Raw genomic sequence first — 18,274 nt, forward strand, 5'->3', positions numbered from 1 at the left:
CTTAAAGTTATTATTTATGACATGAGAACTTACTGAATTTTTGTAACTTTTACTATGTGCCTATTTCAATGGAAAAAGAGGTTTTGGAACAAAAGACTTTTCAGTTGTCATCAGTCATTTGCTGCAACTATTATGACACTGGATAATCACAGAGCAGGAGTATTCACCCAGGTTTTCAGGTACCAGTTTTGGAAAATCTAGAGTCCATAATGATATGCTGTTCAAAAAAATGGTATTCTCAAGATTATGCAAGTAATTTAGCTCATCTGGAAACACAGGTGAAAGCTCTAAGAGAAAAATCGAGACTGAAATATTTTCCTATGGGGAAAAGCAGACCTTTTCAGTATCACCACGGATGCAGCAGGAAGCACAGCTAACTTCGGCTGGAGGCCTCTCCAACCGGAGAGCAGAGCCTTTTCTTATTTTCTTCCCCTCGATGACCCTGCTTCACTGTTCGCATGCTCTGTATTCTTTTTTTCCATTTCAGGGGCTATTATTTCTGAAGTAGTCTACTTTCTCATGTTGCTCTCCAAGTCTCCAACCTCCACTATCATCCGCTATACCAAATCATCTGTCTCTTTTTCCCCAGAGTATTGCGGGTCATGCTTTATAAATAAGTGACCACTTGTGATACTACAGCAAAATAACACGACAGTGAATAGAACAGTCAAAGGTATGCGAAAATTCACTCCAATTTTTTTTTTTTTTAATATGAACTCCTAGAAGATTTTGAATCAGTTTATTTGCTTCAACAGCTTTTTCCCTAAAGGGTATGGGCTTTTTAGTCCCTTTTTAAGAACTTGTCCTATCACTGGGTGACCAGTTGTCCACAAAAAATAATTCAACATCAGAATACTTTTTAAATAAGAATATATTCTTAATCACTGGCCAGACAAAACCACAGGTTTAACTTTATTTTTGCCAATTTTACGGATGTACCAGTACTTCTGCACTAAATAGCAGAAGAACACAGCCCTCCAAACTCTGCTCACTGATTTCTTGAAGAAATAAATGTGCAAATGACACTTTGACCATTTCTCAGAAGACTCTTAGAAAGGACACTTAGAAAAGAGAACCTCCTAGCAGCACAGAGGTATCATCTTCTCCAAAATGATTTCATTGCTCTGCACAGTAACTGCACGTTCTCACACAGTGCTGCCGTTGTGGGGGGCAAAAAGGGGAGCAGCAGGTGCCCTAGGATGCCCTTCTTACCTGCCTCACCTACGGCTCGGCTCCTAAGCAGCTGTGACACTTTCTGAGGATGCAGCATGGGAAGGAAGAGGAGAACAGTCCTCACAGTTCTGTGGTGAAACGTATTTTTATAAATATGAAAAGTAGCTTATATTTTTCTATGTAAAACATCTGTTTTTATGAAAAACATTCTAGTTCAAAGTTGTAGAAAGAACTATGTGAAGCTGGGGAATCTGTAACCAGCACTCTCATTTTTCCATGGAATGTGTTAGCAGGAGATTCACTATAAGCAAACATTTCTACGTCTGACATTATTTTCATGAAATCAAAAAATGGAATATTCACGCATGTTTTCTACACCCCACAGTTTTTCAGCAATAAGTGTTCTAAAAAAGAAGAAAACTGTTAAATATAAAAATTTTCAAACTTACTGATGAGGTTGTTTAAAGGAATTGATACAACTGTATTGCCACTGAAAAAGTCTTATCATTAAAAAGCTAGAATTCACAGGTTAAAATTAATTTTATATATGCTCTGTTGCAATTTCTATTTGACTAATGTGAAATAAGTTCCTGAAGTTTGAATGGAGTGAATATTGCTGTCTTGTAGCATGTACATTATTCATCACAGGTATTCACAAAATATATGGTCAGGGGAGGATAACTGCTCGTCAGAAGCACTGGGAATCACTGGTTATCGTTTTTTAATGCCTTCGCACGAGTGCGGCTGTAAGGCCGACCAAGCTTCCGCTCGGTTCCCTGCATCTGGGCTTACTGCTGAACAGAGGAGCAACGGAGATAAATCAGTGACAACTTCTGACTATTTAAAAACTGTGTTTGTGCGACAGCGCTCTTTGCCAGAACTTCCTCTCAGCTGTTCTAAACCTTCCCCGACAAAGCTCCTATTGTAATCAAAGTCATGCAGTCACCAAGTTATCTAAGGTCTGTTATCAAAACCGCACAATAGACACCAACCAACGCCAGGACGTTTGTTTTTCAGAGCTGGGTATCCTTGCCTTTCCTAACGACAGGAAGCGGTGGCCAAGTACGCTCAGGACAGATTAGACCACCTGCAGGCACTTTAGTTTACTTTACTTTCTTCAACTGGGCATTCTTCAGTAATGTATTGTTCTGTACAGTTTTCCAAAGCTAAATAATTCAACTTTAATTTCCTGTCATTCATCCTGACACTGGCTTATTAAGTAAATGGCTCTGATTGCCTACAGAAAAAGGGGGAAACCTTGGCTTCAAACACCAAGCAGATGTTAGACTGAGCATGTGGGAACAATCTAAAACTCATAACAGCAAATTCTACTGCAGTGTGACCGCTTTGTTAAAGCAGATTAAATTAAGATCAAATTACTGTAGATCAACAGCACAAAAAGGAGAGCCGTTAGCCTTTCCTCACGTGGGGAGTGCGAAGCTCTCAGGGCAGCTTTTCACAAACACCTGATTCTGACAATTACTTTTAAAAAATCTGTGATTCTAGAAGATTTCTGGCAATTATCAGTAAGCGGGGCCTTTTTCCCTGTCGCTAGATGTGGGAGTATGGAAATGAGTTCTGGAATAAAGGGAAAGGAAAGGGACGATGCTTATTTTGCTTCTTGTACTTTGGGTGGTCTTTCAGCTCTTTTTTCTTTCATTCAATTTGTTTTGGGAAGTTTTCACAATGACGGAGCACTGGATAGAAGTTTTTCATGAATGAATGGATGGATTCAATTATATGACTGGTTTCTGCAAGTCTTGGCTACAGAGAGTTCCCACTCAAATCAACAGGAGCTTTTCAGCAGAAACTCAGACTGAGCAGAAACCTACAGAGACTGAATAAAACCGCTTTCTATTGGGTTTGAAGGACATAACAAAAATGAGGAAACTAATACGGGTAATGGAAATGCAAATAGAAACTTATGCTGAGAACTTGCTAAATAAAGAAAAATACTATATTCAAATACTTAAGTAACAGTGTTCTCTAGTAATGCAAACAAACATGTTATGCAGAACATAAGCAAAATCAACGAAAATCATTCATGCTTTGTAATATCAGTTGATACTCATTTAAAAGTTTTAAGAATATTTATTTTAACCTCAGCATTACATTTTAAAGAAACTTCAGTCCCGGTCAGTTCTGAATCAAATCCATCTCAATATTTTTCATGTTTAATTTTATTTATCTTTGTGTCTCACAATTTATCTTACTACAGTCATAAACTATGGAAACTTGCTGCTAGAAGTGACTTTTCATAGCATCAAAACCAGTTTTTACTTCTAGGTATATTTCTAAGTACACGCTAGACACTTTCCAGACACAGGACATCTCATTCCAGGCATTAAACAAGAAAAGACAGTTTTTCCTGGATCCTAGGTAAAACCCTAGAAAATAGTTTGTTTGATCATTTTTACTGTCATTAATCCATTCTTCTAAAGATCAGTTGAGGTTTGTTTCATTTCATTTTTTCTTTTTTTTAATTGGTCATTAGGGGAAGGAGGACTGGGAAAATCAGCGTAACAAGCCTTTTGACCTGGATAAAACCTCGCTGTATTTAGTATATGCTTTTAACAGCATCTTCTTCTTTTCAATGACCATTTCTACTAAACATGAAAATTGGACAGACTTCTTTAGTGACTATTCACCTATTTTATGAAATGGCAGAGCAAGGGAGGTTCTTTGAGGCCCATCCCATAGCTGGTGCATGTGAACCTAATGACACTATGACGACAGAGACTTTTGGTCACCAGTAGCCTTTCGGACATCACATGCAATCAATACTGCCTTCAGAAAGGGACAAAAGAGGTAAGAGAAGAGACTGCTTTAGCTACCACCTAGCATCTTAGCAGCATCATATTCTCTCCAGAGTGAGACTTTGTTGTGAGGAGGACCGAGACTGTGGTGGCACAGCACAGAGCACACACAAAAAAAAACATCTTGAAGAACCTAAGTTAGTAACTGCTTCTTATCTGTGTGACTTCCCGTTTTTATATGGTCCGTGGTGCCTGGAAAACACCAGGCGCTGAGCCTAACTGGAAATGGGTTGCAGCAATTTAGCCACCCTGTTTGCATCCTAGCCAGACACTTGGCCAACAGCACGGTGTTGAGTAAAGGCCCCAGTTTCTGCTTTGTGAATAGCAACAACTGGTAACGTTTTCAGTGAAAAAAACAATGTGAAATACACTCACCCTGGGTGAGCAGTGACTCTGGAAGCCATCAATTTTCCAGCTAATTCACAGCAGATTCACAATGATATCAGTTCAAAAGAATGTATGATGAAGCTGTGCAATTTTCTACTTTTCCTGCAAATCCTACCAAAAATCCAAGATACTTTCTGAAACTTTTGGTCTTATCTAAATAAAAGGTTAGGGTTTCATGCACATATAAGAAAAGGAAGACTACTTGCCAATAACTAGAGTCTCTGGAGAGGTTCATTTGCCCAGCTCAAACAGCTCAAACATGAACTGACACTGAAGATGTGCAGAGCTCCAGGCACTACTAGAGACCTGTCTGCCTTGGCAGCACCCGCTCAGTTGCTGGTTGAGACACAGCTCTGCCCGCTTATGTCAACGGTGGTCATGGTACAAATCTATCTCATAACTATCATTAAGTCTCTCGTCTAAAATGATCGTGCCTACCTAAGAATAAATACATGTCTACAGAATTTATCTACTTTCAATTTCAGAAATCGAGTCCACTTCTCACTACATCTTTGGGGATAGCTAAAAAGTAGCAAATCCACTAGTTTGATAACTACCACACCACAGCATATAGAAAATGGGACAGAGAGAAAGCAGTTTCTTTTTCCTTTTTTTTAAAGCATTGTTGGGAAAAAACTGGCAGATAGTTCAGTTTAAATAAAACAAACAAGATAAGCTCTGACTCATTATACTGGCCACTGATGAGAAAGAACTGCTGGGGCAATCCCATTTATGTCCCCACTGAGGGACAGAAAGGACGTGCAGGCTGCACGTGCTGCCTGCACAAGTCTTGCCGCCCAGAAGTGTCCAGCCTGAGTGCACACGTACCCAGCAGTGAAACTTATGTATGCAGGATTACTTGAAGAAGAATCACAGATTAAAGTACTTTTACTTTATGAAATTTTATGAAATTCTAATCGTGATTCAGCCAGTCAAAGATCCATAGCAAAGTTAGGGACCTCTCAAAGTCACGTAGCTCAACCTTTGCTCAAAGCAGTGCTATTGACAATATCAGACTCCGTTAGCTGTGGTTTTACTCTGTCAAGTCTTGAAAAATGGAGATTCCACTGGCCCTCTGGGTAGCTTCTTCCCGTGCTGTACTACCTTCGTGCCAAAAAAGCTTTTCCTAATGTCCAGGCTGAAGCTCCCAAGCTACGAGTTGTGGCCACTGTCCCTTGAGTTACCATCTGCTGCTTCCCAGAAGAGTTTAGATCCATCACCTTCCTACGTCCCCTCCAGGTGCTTGTAGACTGCAACTGGATCATCCCGTAGCCTCCTCTTTGCCGACGAGACAAGCCCAGCTCCCACTACCTCCCCTCAAAGGTCACACGCCTTGGGCCTCTGACCATCTGGCAGCCCTCCATGGGACCTGCCCCAGTTTCTCCTTCTTAAATCAAAGCTTGGGGTCCGATGTTGGACACAGTGTTCCAGGTATGGCCTCTCCAGCGTCAAGCGGAGGGGGATAGCAACTTCCTTTGCTCTGATGATCTCATTCCTCCTAGCACAGACCAGGATGTGGCTTGCTTTTGTACAATTAATCTCATTTTATGAATAATCAGTTTCAGAGACTTGATTCACATATACTTGCACACAAGTACTCTGTGAGACACTCTCTGTATTATCTCAGATCGAGATAATATTTGTTATGCTGAGGGACTGAATGAAACCTCTCTGAGGCTGGTGGGTGTGAGAAACATCCTTTATTCAGGAAATTGGGAGAAGCAGTTAAGGTCTCTGGGGCATGGAAAGGATTTGCTGGAATAGAAATTCAAATGCAGGAGCCTAGACACTGTCGTAATAGAACTGAGAAAAAGGGAGAAGATGCAGCCCAGGAACGTTACAGAGATAGGAAGAAAGAAATGGAAAAATCAAAGGAGTCAGGAAAATACTTGCAGATTGAATCTGGGAGAAAGCTAAGAAACAGAAAGAGAAAGCAGCATAGATTACTGGCAAAGAAAGAAGACTGGCCCACTGACTCGAATCTATGTCCTATTGCTTAATTTCTACAGTATACTGGGAAATGGGAGAGCATACACATTCTTTAAAAACAAACAGAACTGCACTAAAGAACTACTTGATTAAATCATCAGTTTTTCTCCCTGTTTGGTGCAACCTACAAGGCCCTGAATATGGCTGATAGGTTGTGTCAAAAGCAGTAAAATTATTTAAATTTTCTTAGAATATTAATGCTACAGCAAATAAGGATATACATCTAACATATATTCTTAAGTGCATTTATTTAAAATGCACAGTAGAGAAGTTGCAAGATAAATACGAAATACATATACAAAAAATTACTGTGTCAGACTAAGAATAATTTACCTCACTATATGCTTTTTTAGGAGACCAAAGCAGTGAACTAAGTACTTAAATTCCTTGCAGTTACAAAACAAATATTGTGTGGGGTTTTTTTTTAATATAACATTTCATGTACTATGCCCTTTAAGATAAGTTACTTTTTGTATACACAAGAAAGTATCTCTTTTTATTTGAGTCTGTATTTGTGATTCGCAAGCATCAAGGCTGTCCGGAAAGAGCACACGAAAAGAATCTAGCCATCGAGATTACATCCTTTCTAGAGACCTGAACAACGGCATCAGGAGGTCTCTAAATCACTAAAGGTTGCCAGGAACTGAGAGGATGTGCCAGGGGAAAAGGAAAGAAAGAAAAAAAAAATAAAAGTGCCCTATTTCTTATCTCCCTAAGCACATGCTGCTGATCACTGCCAGGACTGGGCTTGTTGGACCTCTGCTCTGACCAAGTACGTTGGTTCTTGCATGTCCTTATACAAACAAGCATGGAAAAACAAAGAGAAGAGACCAGATTCTGAGTTCTTTTCAGTGGTACAAATCTAGAACACGGTCAGTGTCTTCAAGAGAATAACCCAGGAATCAGACACGTCGTGCAAACACGACAAAAATCCTTTCCAAAACCTTATGAAGGGCTTGCTTGCAGCAGCAAGGCTAACTCAGACCCAGCCCTCTCCCTCTCCCCTGCTCCCCGAGCTAACCGGTGACACTTCACATAAGCAGTTCTGAAGTCGGAGACATTGCTTACATGGTAATTGCTCAACCATGCAAACTCAAAGGATTTGGTCCTTAAGCCTGAGTTTTTCTGGATACATTCCTGCCTTTTCAAACCCAAGCTAATTAGGATCTAAGGAAGAATTGTTTCTACATAACTGCTTCCCCTATATATTAAATTTGATTAGAAATACAATAATTTACCTGTTAGCTAGGAAAAGTGTGGGTAAGAAAATAGAGCTTCTGACCATAATGTTCCCTGGAAATGGACTTTTTTTTTTTTTTTTTGTCAGTGTTCAGGCCATCATCTGTTTCATCAGATGAAACAAAATATAATAAATGCATTTTCCTTAACACGGATTCCTGCTTTTCCTGAAGCAGAAGTGAAGAGGGGTCCTTCTTCTATGACTAAATCATATTCTAACATAACATTTCCCAAACACCTAGTTCAAGAGGACTAGAAAGCTTTTCTTTCCATCATATTAATGTCTCTCCTCTTTCATTTTAAAAGACTGCTGAAAAGTGCTAATGAGCCATTGCTTAGTCTAATCCATTTGTCACATTCTGTTCAAACACCAAGCACTGCCTTCTCCAGCTCTCGCCCTTCAAATTCTGAGTATCACAGCTGGAACTCATAAAAAGTATTTCAGTAGTACTTGTGGCATGAATAGTGGATATTTGAACTGCAGCCTAGCTAAAACTACAGGAAACTATTCTCTCCTTGGAATTTTCAAATGAGACCGCTTCAAAGTGGTCTTTAAAGTGTCATTAAAGACACTTCATATACATGAAAATACTGCTCCTGCTTTCCATGAAGAGTGCTAACAGTCCGTGATCAAGCTACCCGGCTACTCCTACAGCTGCCTGCATTTTTCAATCATCTCTCATTAGTCTTATTATGTCAGCACACCACTAAGTTTATATTTAGTAACATAAATAGACTATGAAGCAGTAGCATCAAAAGATTTAAAGGACATTTCGTGTGATGTGCATAGCCAGCGATTTAGACCCATACAGAGGTAAATCTGTAACTATAAATGGGCTGGAGAAAAACAGCGATGACTTTGTGAGGAAAAATTATTCTGTATCTGTGATTAAGTGAAACAAAGGATTTGATTGGTAATAAAAACGAAAGCGGGGATATTAGCTCCTGTCTTATAGGAGCATGCGCTATGGAAGCTCCTTCGCTGCTCCTGAACCTCAGAATACAGACCCAGACCCTACCGCAGGCATCGCCACTTTCTGCAGCTCTGTTCCATCAGGCAGTTATCCACCAGACGCTGCTCTGACTCGGGCAGTTCTCAAGACCCGTCATCTCCAGCTAACCAGATGACACCCTGTGAGTCTGAAGAGTGGTATGAAATCAGCAATCAAATCGACCTCTCTGGCAAAAGCTAAGCCACAAAGACAGTTTTCAGAAAGTCATGTGAGGCAGGGGAACCAAGTAACAATATCAGAAACTAGAACTTATTTTCAGCTCTAGCAATGACTCTCATATGAAATATCATGCAACAACTTACAATTCAGCATAAATATACAAAACAAGGACCTTCAAAATGCTGATTGTAGAAGTGAAAATCCTTTCAAAACAAGTACACCACAAATCCTGAGGCTTTTTTCTTTTTGAAGCACTGAAACCTTTGAGTAGTGAACCAAAAAGGGTTAATAACTTCAAAACACTTTGTGGAGAAAACACAAAAACACAAGGACACCCTAGATCTGACTGGAATTTCCTACACACTAATTCTATATAGTGTAAACCCACCAACTGGAATTGATTTTCACTAAGATCCAAATGGGGCAAAAAGAAGTGTCTTTTGTTCCTACTGATTTATTTTAATACAATGACAAACTAATGTTATATTTGATGATTGTTTCATGAAGAAAATCATGTTTTCCACTTCAAAAAGAGCATTTTTATCATCACTGTGTTAGCTAGCTTTATTACCCCAAACCAGCAGTGAGTTCCATACAGATGGAGCCTGAAACTGCATACGGATTTCTGCAGAAGGCGCATTTAATAATCAATTTAGGAAGTGGAGGTAGAATAAAAATGCCTGACCTAGCAGTCCACTGCCCCGAAAAATCCCTCTGGATACCCTTACCAAACACCTCATTGCTCCTTAAGAACTGCTTTATTATGAAATAAATGTTACATTTTGTTACTACCAAAAAAAAAAAAAAAAAGAAAAGAAAAAAGAAAAAAGCCTCACATAAAAAGTCAACTTGCTTAGGTGATATTCTAGCTGTTCATTAATATTTTGCAAACAGAATCCAAACACTCAGTATGAATTTCATATACTCTGTTGTGTTTGTGTTTTCTCCACAAAATGTCTACTATTCCAATTTTGTAATATACGCAGTTTAAAAAAGAAACCTGACATGGGCAAAATAACTAAACAGTACGTCAAACAGAACAGCACTGTGAGCGGCGGTCACGGTGACCCTTCTGCTACGAGCATTGCACTGCTGAGATGCTACAGAATCCACAGTCACACTAACCACCAAGATAACTTTCCGTGAACTCATTACACAAACTTTTTTTCTAATCCCTCTGCTCTGTAAACACATTTAAAAAAAGAGAGCGAGCAGGAGAGATAATACCACAGGGCACTTCACAATCTTCTCGAGGGAAGGAATACTTCTGCACGGCACTGTAAATTTTCAAGTCTCTTTATAAACATAAACTAGTTAGCTTCCAAAATATTCCTTTGAAGAGGACGGAGAAAAAGAATATTTACAGTTGTTTATTTTTATGACAAAAACATAGATGGCAGCTCTTGGATATGCCTCCAATAATGCTACTAGTGAAAAAATTCTGATAAAGATGTAAGCACAGATGAAACTTTTTCAGAGTATTCTAACATTTCAAGCTTTTTCTTTCACAAGTTGTGCCTTCACTTTCAGTTACGTTACATGGAAGTGAAAAATGGTAATTTAATTCAACAAATCCCAATTTATTTCTCATCAAAATCAGAAATCTATCATTGCTCATGCTACTGCTGAAATCCAAGAGCAGCGTAAGCAGCAAGAGCTGCCGCACAAACGTCCTCCCCAGCTTAACGCAGAGAAGGATTCTGGGCGAAAGGAGCAATTTCTGATGGAGCGCAAGGAACGGTACTGGTAGGGTTACGTCCCTTCCTTGAGACACAATATCCCCCACCTGGGCCGCTGATTAGAAAATTGCAAAGCAAGGATGTATTAGAGAGGTCAACAAGCTTATTGGATGGTACCCAAATCTTGTTACCGCTGTTTGGAAGCCACTAGCATCCAGGGAGTGTTCTTCATTCCTGGAGGAGCCACATCAGGGTGCAAGAAATAAAGGCAAAAGGAGGCACGCTCACAGAGTCTACTACTGATTACAGTCTCCAATGCCCAACTATTAGAGGGGAATTTGCCTCCATCACTACAGAAACTACAGCATGCAACTTCTTAAACCATAAATACGTAACAGAAACCTCAAAAATGTAGAAACAAAATGCACCAGCAATACTGATACAGATACAAATCCACAGGATTTATGGGACAGAGCAAAATTTTCATCAGAAGCAGACATCTGAAAGGGCTATATTCATCAGCTTCTCCCTTGATAAATACAGGATTAGCTCCTGGTGATGGAATGGGGGTGGAGAGGAGCTGGGGCTTGTGCAGGAGCTTGGGAACCAGGCCGGGAGGCTGAGAACGCCCTTCCAGGCCCCTTGCTGTTGACATCTTTGCTCTGCTTCAGTGAAGCACCAGACGCTAGTGAAAGCACGCTCTGTACACTCCCTTCCCTACCCCAATTCCTTAACAACGGAACAAACTAAAAACTGAAGCACCTGAGAAGTCTATGGGAGTTGTTGCTCCACTGAGGCTATAAAATGCAGCAAAACCTTGTCAACCTCAAGATTCATCTGGAACCTTTTCAGAGGAAAAGAGCCTCTTCTTTTTCCCTTCTGCATCTGCTGTGTTTAATCACATAGTATTTTGTAGCTGTCCTCTCCACGTACAGCAGAAATTCTGGGGAAAGTGGTATTTCTCTGGGGCTGACTGTGGTGCAGGATGAGGACCCTGATTCCAGCTCATCAGCTCTGCTTCTCAACATGTACCACTGAGCGCACCCTCTTCACAGCCACCATGTAACACAAGTGTCTTACTCAAATCATGTTATTTCTTTAGTATACAGTTCCATTTTCCTCCTACGAACACTGTTCCAGAACATTCTGCAATGACCACTGATTTGGGGTTGATCCAAAATGAGACTGGGACAGTAGACTTTAGGCCTCAAATCAAAAGGGGAGCAGTTCTGATCACACTACCTACCTATCGTACTACGGCCAAGGAAAACGTATGGTCCAGGATGCAGTGTAAGACACAAACAGCATAACGCTGAAAAACTTGCATTAGTGTTTGCAGTTAAGTGCTGCTGTCAGACACAGAGAATTAACATTGTTTTTTTTCACGCTTTACTAACTATGCATTATGAAATGCTCTTTCAGGGTATACTCACACACCATGTTTTTCCCCAGGATTCCTGCCTCTTTTGACACACAGGCTGAAAGCACTCCAGCTAGGCAAGCCTCTCGCATTTCACGGCTCCATCTGCGCTCCCGGGCTGATCTACGGAGCAGCCGCCAGCCGAGCTCCTGGACCAGCCTGCCCCGTGTCCTGACCTGTCCGGGGCCCCGTCTCGCACTGGTTCCGACAGCTCCTTCCCCGCGTGGCCGGGGCGCTCGGCAGGCAAAGCACTGGGAGCACAGAAGAAGCAGCCTCCTTGCTTCCTGCCGCGTGGGAAGGCACCGCTCCACTCCTGCATTCTGTCGCCTAACGAACTGAATACGCAGGGAGTTTAACCGCCACGCTAACAAATATCTACTGAATGTTTTTGCAGGTGTAAAAGTCAGTTTAATTTGGTCCTCTACTTCAAGCCCATTGTAAACCCTTCTGTACCTAATTTTAAGTCCTCGCTCAGAGAAGCATACAAGCTTTAAACTGTAGAAGAAATATGATAGCAAATCACAGGCAGATAGAAATCCACAGTGAGCCTTTATCTAGGATTGTATATGCAGTACTGGCTACTTATCCTAAATAATATTTGGAAAATTATCATTTCTGAAAGGGGGAGCAGGAATTAATAAGGGGGTAGAAAAGCTCCTAAGCAAGGATTTTGAAAAGACTGGGATTACTTATCTTAGAGACCAGACCAATAGAAAGCATCACAAAAAAAAAACCCACATTGAATAGTCTAAAAAAAAAAAAAAAATACTGACTACAAACATCTCTCCCTGGTCTTCTAACATAAGAGCACGGCAATTCTCCTTGAAGTTAAAAGGTGGGAAAGACTGAGAAAGGAAACGTGTTTTCACAATGCACGTAATTAAACTAGGGAACTCGGTGTTTACAGGAACTAGCGAAGCAAACAAGTTTACAAAACTGAAGAAGGGGAACTCTAATTATAACTCTGGATGGTTGTCATACCAGTATAAACGTAATGACACAAATGTTTTATGTAATGATATTAAACCACATGTTTCAAAGCTCAAAAGATTCTGTTATCAGGATCAAGGTCCTCCTAGATGAGGATGAGATAGACGAGGAAGACAGATTACCCTGTAATTGCTATTCTAGAGTTCTTCCTTTGAACCACGCAGCATTTTTCAGCGGTGAAGACGGGACACTGAACCAAACGGACTGTGGACTTTCTGCAGGAGCAGCTAGTGCCAACACTCCAGCTCCCACGAATGTGGGTTAACTATCGTTGAATTCCCAGCGACAGCTTCACGTGCCTACGTACCATCACTGCATCTCAAAAATTTAACTCACTAATCTGTAGTTATCCAAGATACATGACAATGACGTGACAATTGATTTACAGAAGCAAATTCTACACTTCTGAAAATTACTTGTACTAAGGAAAGAACTACAACAGCCTGTACTGTTGTACAGTACAGTCCATTATTTCAACACAAATGGAATGTCAAAGCGTACTTCAGAGGTAGCTATTTCTGTATTATTTTGTTTTGAAAAATATTTCCACCTGAAAAATGCATATAAAATATGATTATATTTTGCTCTAACCAGTTAGGTAGTACACCCATTTTGAAAACTGAAGAACTACTAGGGAAAGGTAAATAACAAATGATCTAGCTGCCTTATGACTTACCACTATTTGTGCCTATTTATAAAAAATTAGAGGATAAGACATTTCTACCAAGAATATGGAAATAAGTTTACCAGTTATACTGAACACAGAAGAAAGTGAGATATTAGGACAAAACAAGCATTTTATGTGCACTGCTTCTTAGAGAATGCAACAATGTCACCAAAACATGACATTACATAATGGGTATATTGGTACATGGACTCTAAAGAGAGCATCTGTGACAATCATCCATAAAAATACTCAAACTGACATATAAACAATATCAGTTCATAAGCAAATGGAGCAGACCATCCACATTGCTGTATTAATAAACTTCAGGACGTTTTCTTTGCATGGCACAGGACCATATTAAAGATCAAACAAACTTTCTTTCCTTAAGTGCTACCCTATTAGTAGAGGAAGGAAAGCTTAACCAACAGCAATAAATCATCACTATAGGTATTATCTCAGGATCTGCAACTGATCTGCTCTTCAGAGCCAGTCACCTTGCCTATCTTACGAGTGACACTGTCTGTGTGAACCATTTCTAGTACAGTAAGAACCTCTCAGCTCAGTCACTAGGTCTACTAGAGCAAATACAGACAATTAATATTGAGAAACAAAATACACAGAATATTCTAAAATGAATTTTTAAAGTTTTTGAATCATAATGTAACTTCATCAATCTTAATCAAAACATACAGCTGCGTATTTAGACTAAATCCATCCTTGTGAGGGGCCTAGTGAAAACCTTACATGCTACTTTGATCCTCAAAAAACGTCCACAAAGAAAAATCTTGTTGGAGCCAAGTCTAGCTGATTTTGTATTTGTTTAAAGTGTTTTGTGAATAACCACCACAAACAGGAAGACGTCTTAAGTCCGTATCTTGTGTGGACGGTGTCTGGAAGATGCAGTAGAGCTATTTACTCATACCTAACATTTCAAACATGCTGCTGCTGGAGCATTCTTAACAATATTGTTATCTAGTGACAAAATATACACTGCCCTCAATAATATGGGATGATACCTCATTGAATGATACCTTTGGTCTTCTACTTTTCAGTCCCACCTTCAGTACGATCACTGCTACTGTAGGATTAGTGAAATTTGTTCATCATGAGTAGCATAAGTACTACTCTTAAATTTGAAATTACATACTGTGCATAAGACAGCACGATAATTACTGTGCCACCTTGATGACTCATAACTATGCCTGGAACAGCACAACTTCTATACGTTCTGAATGTCTCTAAAATGTCTTTGAGCCAGCATTATGAATGCAATACTGCTTTAAAAAGAAAACAGTTTCAAGAGACACTAACATAAAAAACATAATAGCCTTTTTGTAATGAGTTATTGTCTCAACAAAGCTGAAAATATAACATAATTTTAAGCGTTATCACTACTCTTACAGTTTTCAAGAGGACTATCTAAATTCTTGAGACAAAGTATCAAGACCAAATTATTGGACAGACTCAAGTTTAACGAATCTAAGAGAAAACAGACTAGCTTAGTCTGACACCATTTTCCCGTTGCTGATAGGCAAAACCCCTGCATGACTTTCCTGCTCAGAATGTGAGCACTTCTCATTTTAATCTCAGAGCCTTCTCTCTGACATTTTATATAAGATTGACAAGTAATAGCACAACTTTATTACTACCATCTTCACCTCTTCCCTCCCTTTCTTCATTTCTTTCACTCTGTCTTCCTGACTGTACAACATGCATTTTTCATTAGGGCCTGATTTGAGCTGATGAGTATTCTCACAGTAACAACAACAACAACAACAACAACAACGTTAGGTGCTTAAAAAAATAATTTTGCATTTCATTTTACTTGGAAGTTTGCTTGAAGTGTCAAAATTCTCTTACCTAATGTTTCCTTTTGCAGTTCCCGACACCTATTTTGTAGTTCATTCCCTTGCTGAAGTGAAGTTTGAAGCTGTTGTGTTTTCAACTCAACTGTATCAGCCACCGAAGTCAGATGTTTCACCTTTTCTTGGAGGGACTCATTCTCTCTCTGGGATTTTGCTAATCTTTGATTCAGTTTGGATACTTCTGAGGAGAAAAATCATATAGATGGTTGTCAAATTTACCTTCTTCACTAAAAAGTATCTTACCTGATGTATGACCTCAGGACTTCAGCATTCTGTAATTTTAGTTGGGGTATGGGCCATGGTAAGCCATGTACATCAGCAACACTTCTGCTCAGACTTGAGGGCCAAAAGAACCACCAATGTGCACCACCTCTTGTATAACTTGTACTTAGACAGTGCTGATGAATAATACAAATTTTATTCTAAGTAATAATATGCATTTCCTCTAAGATCTCAAAACCAAATTAAAACATATGTATGTATGCCAAATGGAATAACAATAGCTGACAAATATTTGAATCCAGCATCTTAACAAGATATACAAACAGTTATTGACACACAAAGAACAACTGCACATCCCACTGAAATGAAGTTTGAGAAGATTTCACAGTACTTCACTGAAGATACGAAGGGGGCTAGCCCTGATGAGCATCATATAAAACTTATGGTTCAAAATACCTTTGGGCATGTGTATTAATTTTGTTTTCTCTTTTCATTACTTAGGGTGACTACTGTTGTTAAGGTAATCAAAGTGCATCTTCAAAACATAAAAGACAGGCTTCTTCAATCTATCATTCATTAGCTCTTCAATTTAGAGGTGCAGCAGTTCCAAGGAAGCTTCCTGGGTAGTTTCTATTGCAAAGCAAATAAGCCAGTTATGGGTGGGGTATAACGAGCCTTCTCCTCCTATGTTTTCATAGATTTTCCCTGAGCTTAAGTTATCCTTAATGACTGTACTTAACATTTTCAAAAGCAGTTGCAATTCGTTTCTATTTTTCTCTCCAATTACAGCCCTAGATGTTCAGTTGTCCAAAGAAGTTACACCACTTTGATTTTTATTAGTAATTACAATGTTCAAGTTAGATGAAGCCTAACTGAACTTTCAAATCACCTATTAAATAATTTTTATATTCTGCCCGCAGCCAAATTTTAAATTATTTCTGTAGTAGAAATATTTTCATTAACTACAACCTTTCCCAACTACGCCACATTTAAATAAATTTGTTATACTAACTGATGTAAATACTGAAAGACTTTAAGTCCTTATGCTTGTTTCTACTTGCCATTAATTAAGAGTAAAGAATGTCCATACACAAGGTTTTTTATAAGGCTTTTTCACACTGACCAAGGAAACAGGTCCATGTATAAAAAGCAGCACTTCATATACCACTTATTCTTCTCAAAATCTGACATAGAAAACAAGTTCTAAAAATAACAATGAATTACCTTACTGCAGAAATAGTAAGGTAAAATGAATGAAAAGTTTACTAGACAATATTATGTTACCATATGTTAATAATGAAGAATTTATAGAACAGAGAATAGAAGTTTTAGAAAAGCACTAGCAGGCAAAAAAAAAAAAAAAATCAAGGGGGACTGAACAGTTTGGTTTAGAAAGCTAGATTCAAGAACATATATAATATCCACAGTCTGGCACTACTCTGTATGGGATATTGTTGAATGCAATGGGAGATATATAGCACATATAATGGAGATCAGAATAACAGTTGCTTAGAATTTGAGAGAGAATAATTTTCTTTGGCTACGTCTGCACTTTGGTGTCTTCCATGGGATTGCCTGAATCTGAAGGTCAAGTATAAAGTGAAAATTACTAATAAGTGAATTGTGACATTCTGTAAATAAATGAACATCTGCAGAGCAAATCATACCAGAGTGAAACAATTGTATAAACAAAGCCCATGTTCTGCATGCATCAATGATAAATAATTTTTATTTGGAGGATAAATGTTTAAAAGAATCTGAAAGCTCTATTTAAGAAGTCTTAAAATGTTATGAATCTTTGAAAATGTCTGCAGAAATGCATCTATGTTTTCTCTTTATTTATCTAGAACTAGGCAGGGAATAAGCACAGGAAGAGATGAATTCTTAGGGACATTAACGCTTTCTGTGCTCAGTCTAAGTAGGAGATGAAGTCATGCATCAAAATGCAAGATATTGACATTTAAATTAATTGTTCTTGGAAAAACTGAATAGTAAAAGGGGATTTTCTTCTAACACTTGTCTTCAGCAGGCAACAGTCCTCCTTCCTGGGTTCTCTGCTAGCTGGGCTCCCAACACCCCAGACTCATTGCTCACATTCAGTACCCCGTCTCCACAGGTGACGCATGCCTCCTCACTCCCGCGGCAGAACTGCCCCACTTTTTGTTCCTACTGTGAAAAGGACAAATATGGAAAACATTAAAAATTACCTCTATTTCTACAGGAGAATGGGCTACTGGGGAGCTGTTATTTAAAATAAAGTTACTTATTCTCTGAGACACTGTGCATGCAAGTTTCACTTGAGCTATGTATTTGCAGTAATTTGGGAGATGGACATTGCCCAATCTGCCCTGATATTTTCCTCACAAGGACCTAAAAGGTGACATCAGCTCACCTACTCCTCTGCTGCCTTAATAGTCCAGAAAAAAACAAGCTCCAGGGCAACTAGCAGCTCATCAACAGAACACACTGAAGAACTACAAGGAAAAGAATTCATATATGAAAGTTACATGAGAAGAGCAGTAAAGTTGCAAAAGTCGACACAGGAGCTGTTTGGATGGTCTGGATGGTACAGGGTCGGTAATTACACTACCACACACTTTCTCAGCACAACTAATCTTTTAACTGAGGCACAGCAAAAATGGTATTCAAGGATAA

General features: G+C 39.2%; 1 protein-coding gene across 2 annotated transcripts in view; it reads right to left on the reverse strand.

Annotated features, from left to right (window-relative positions):
• The window catches only part of LEKR1 (leucine, glutamate and lysine rich 1), a 54,936-nt gene that overhangs the window by 20,131 nt on the left and 16,531 nt on the right, over nt 1-18,274 (reverse strand). The window contains exon 4 of one of the 2 annotated variants that reach the window (XM_026057814.1): nt 15,393-15,575. In XM_026057814.1, coding sequence (XP_025913599.1) covers nt 15,393-15,575 — 183 coding nt within the window. Of the gene's footprint in view, nt 1-15,392; nt 15,579-18,274 lie in introns of both variants that reach the window. The other variant, XM_026057812.1, reaches the window with a different exon arrangement.

This window comes from Apteryx rowi, unplaced genomic scaffold (genome assembly GCF_003343035.1).
Source record: "Apteryx rowi isolate R43461 unplaced genomic scaffold, aptRow1 scaffold_140, whole genome shotgun sequence".
NCBI lineage: Eukaryota > Metazoa > Chordata > Aves > Apterygiformes > Apterygidae > Apteryx > Apteryx rowi.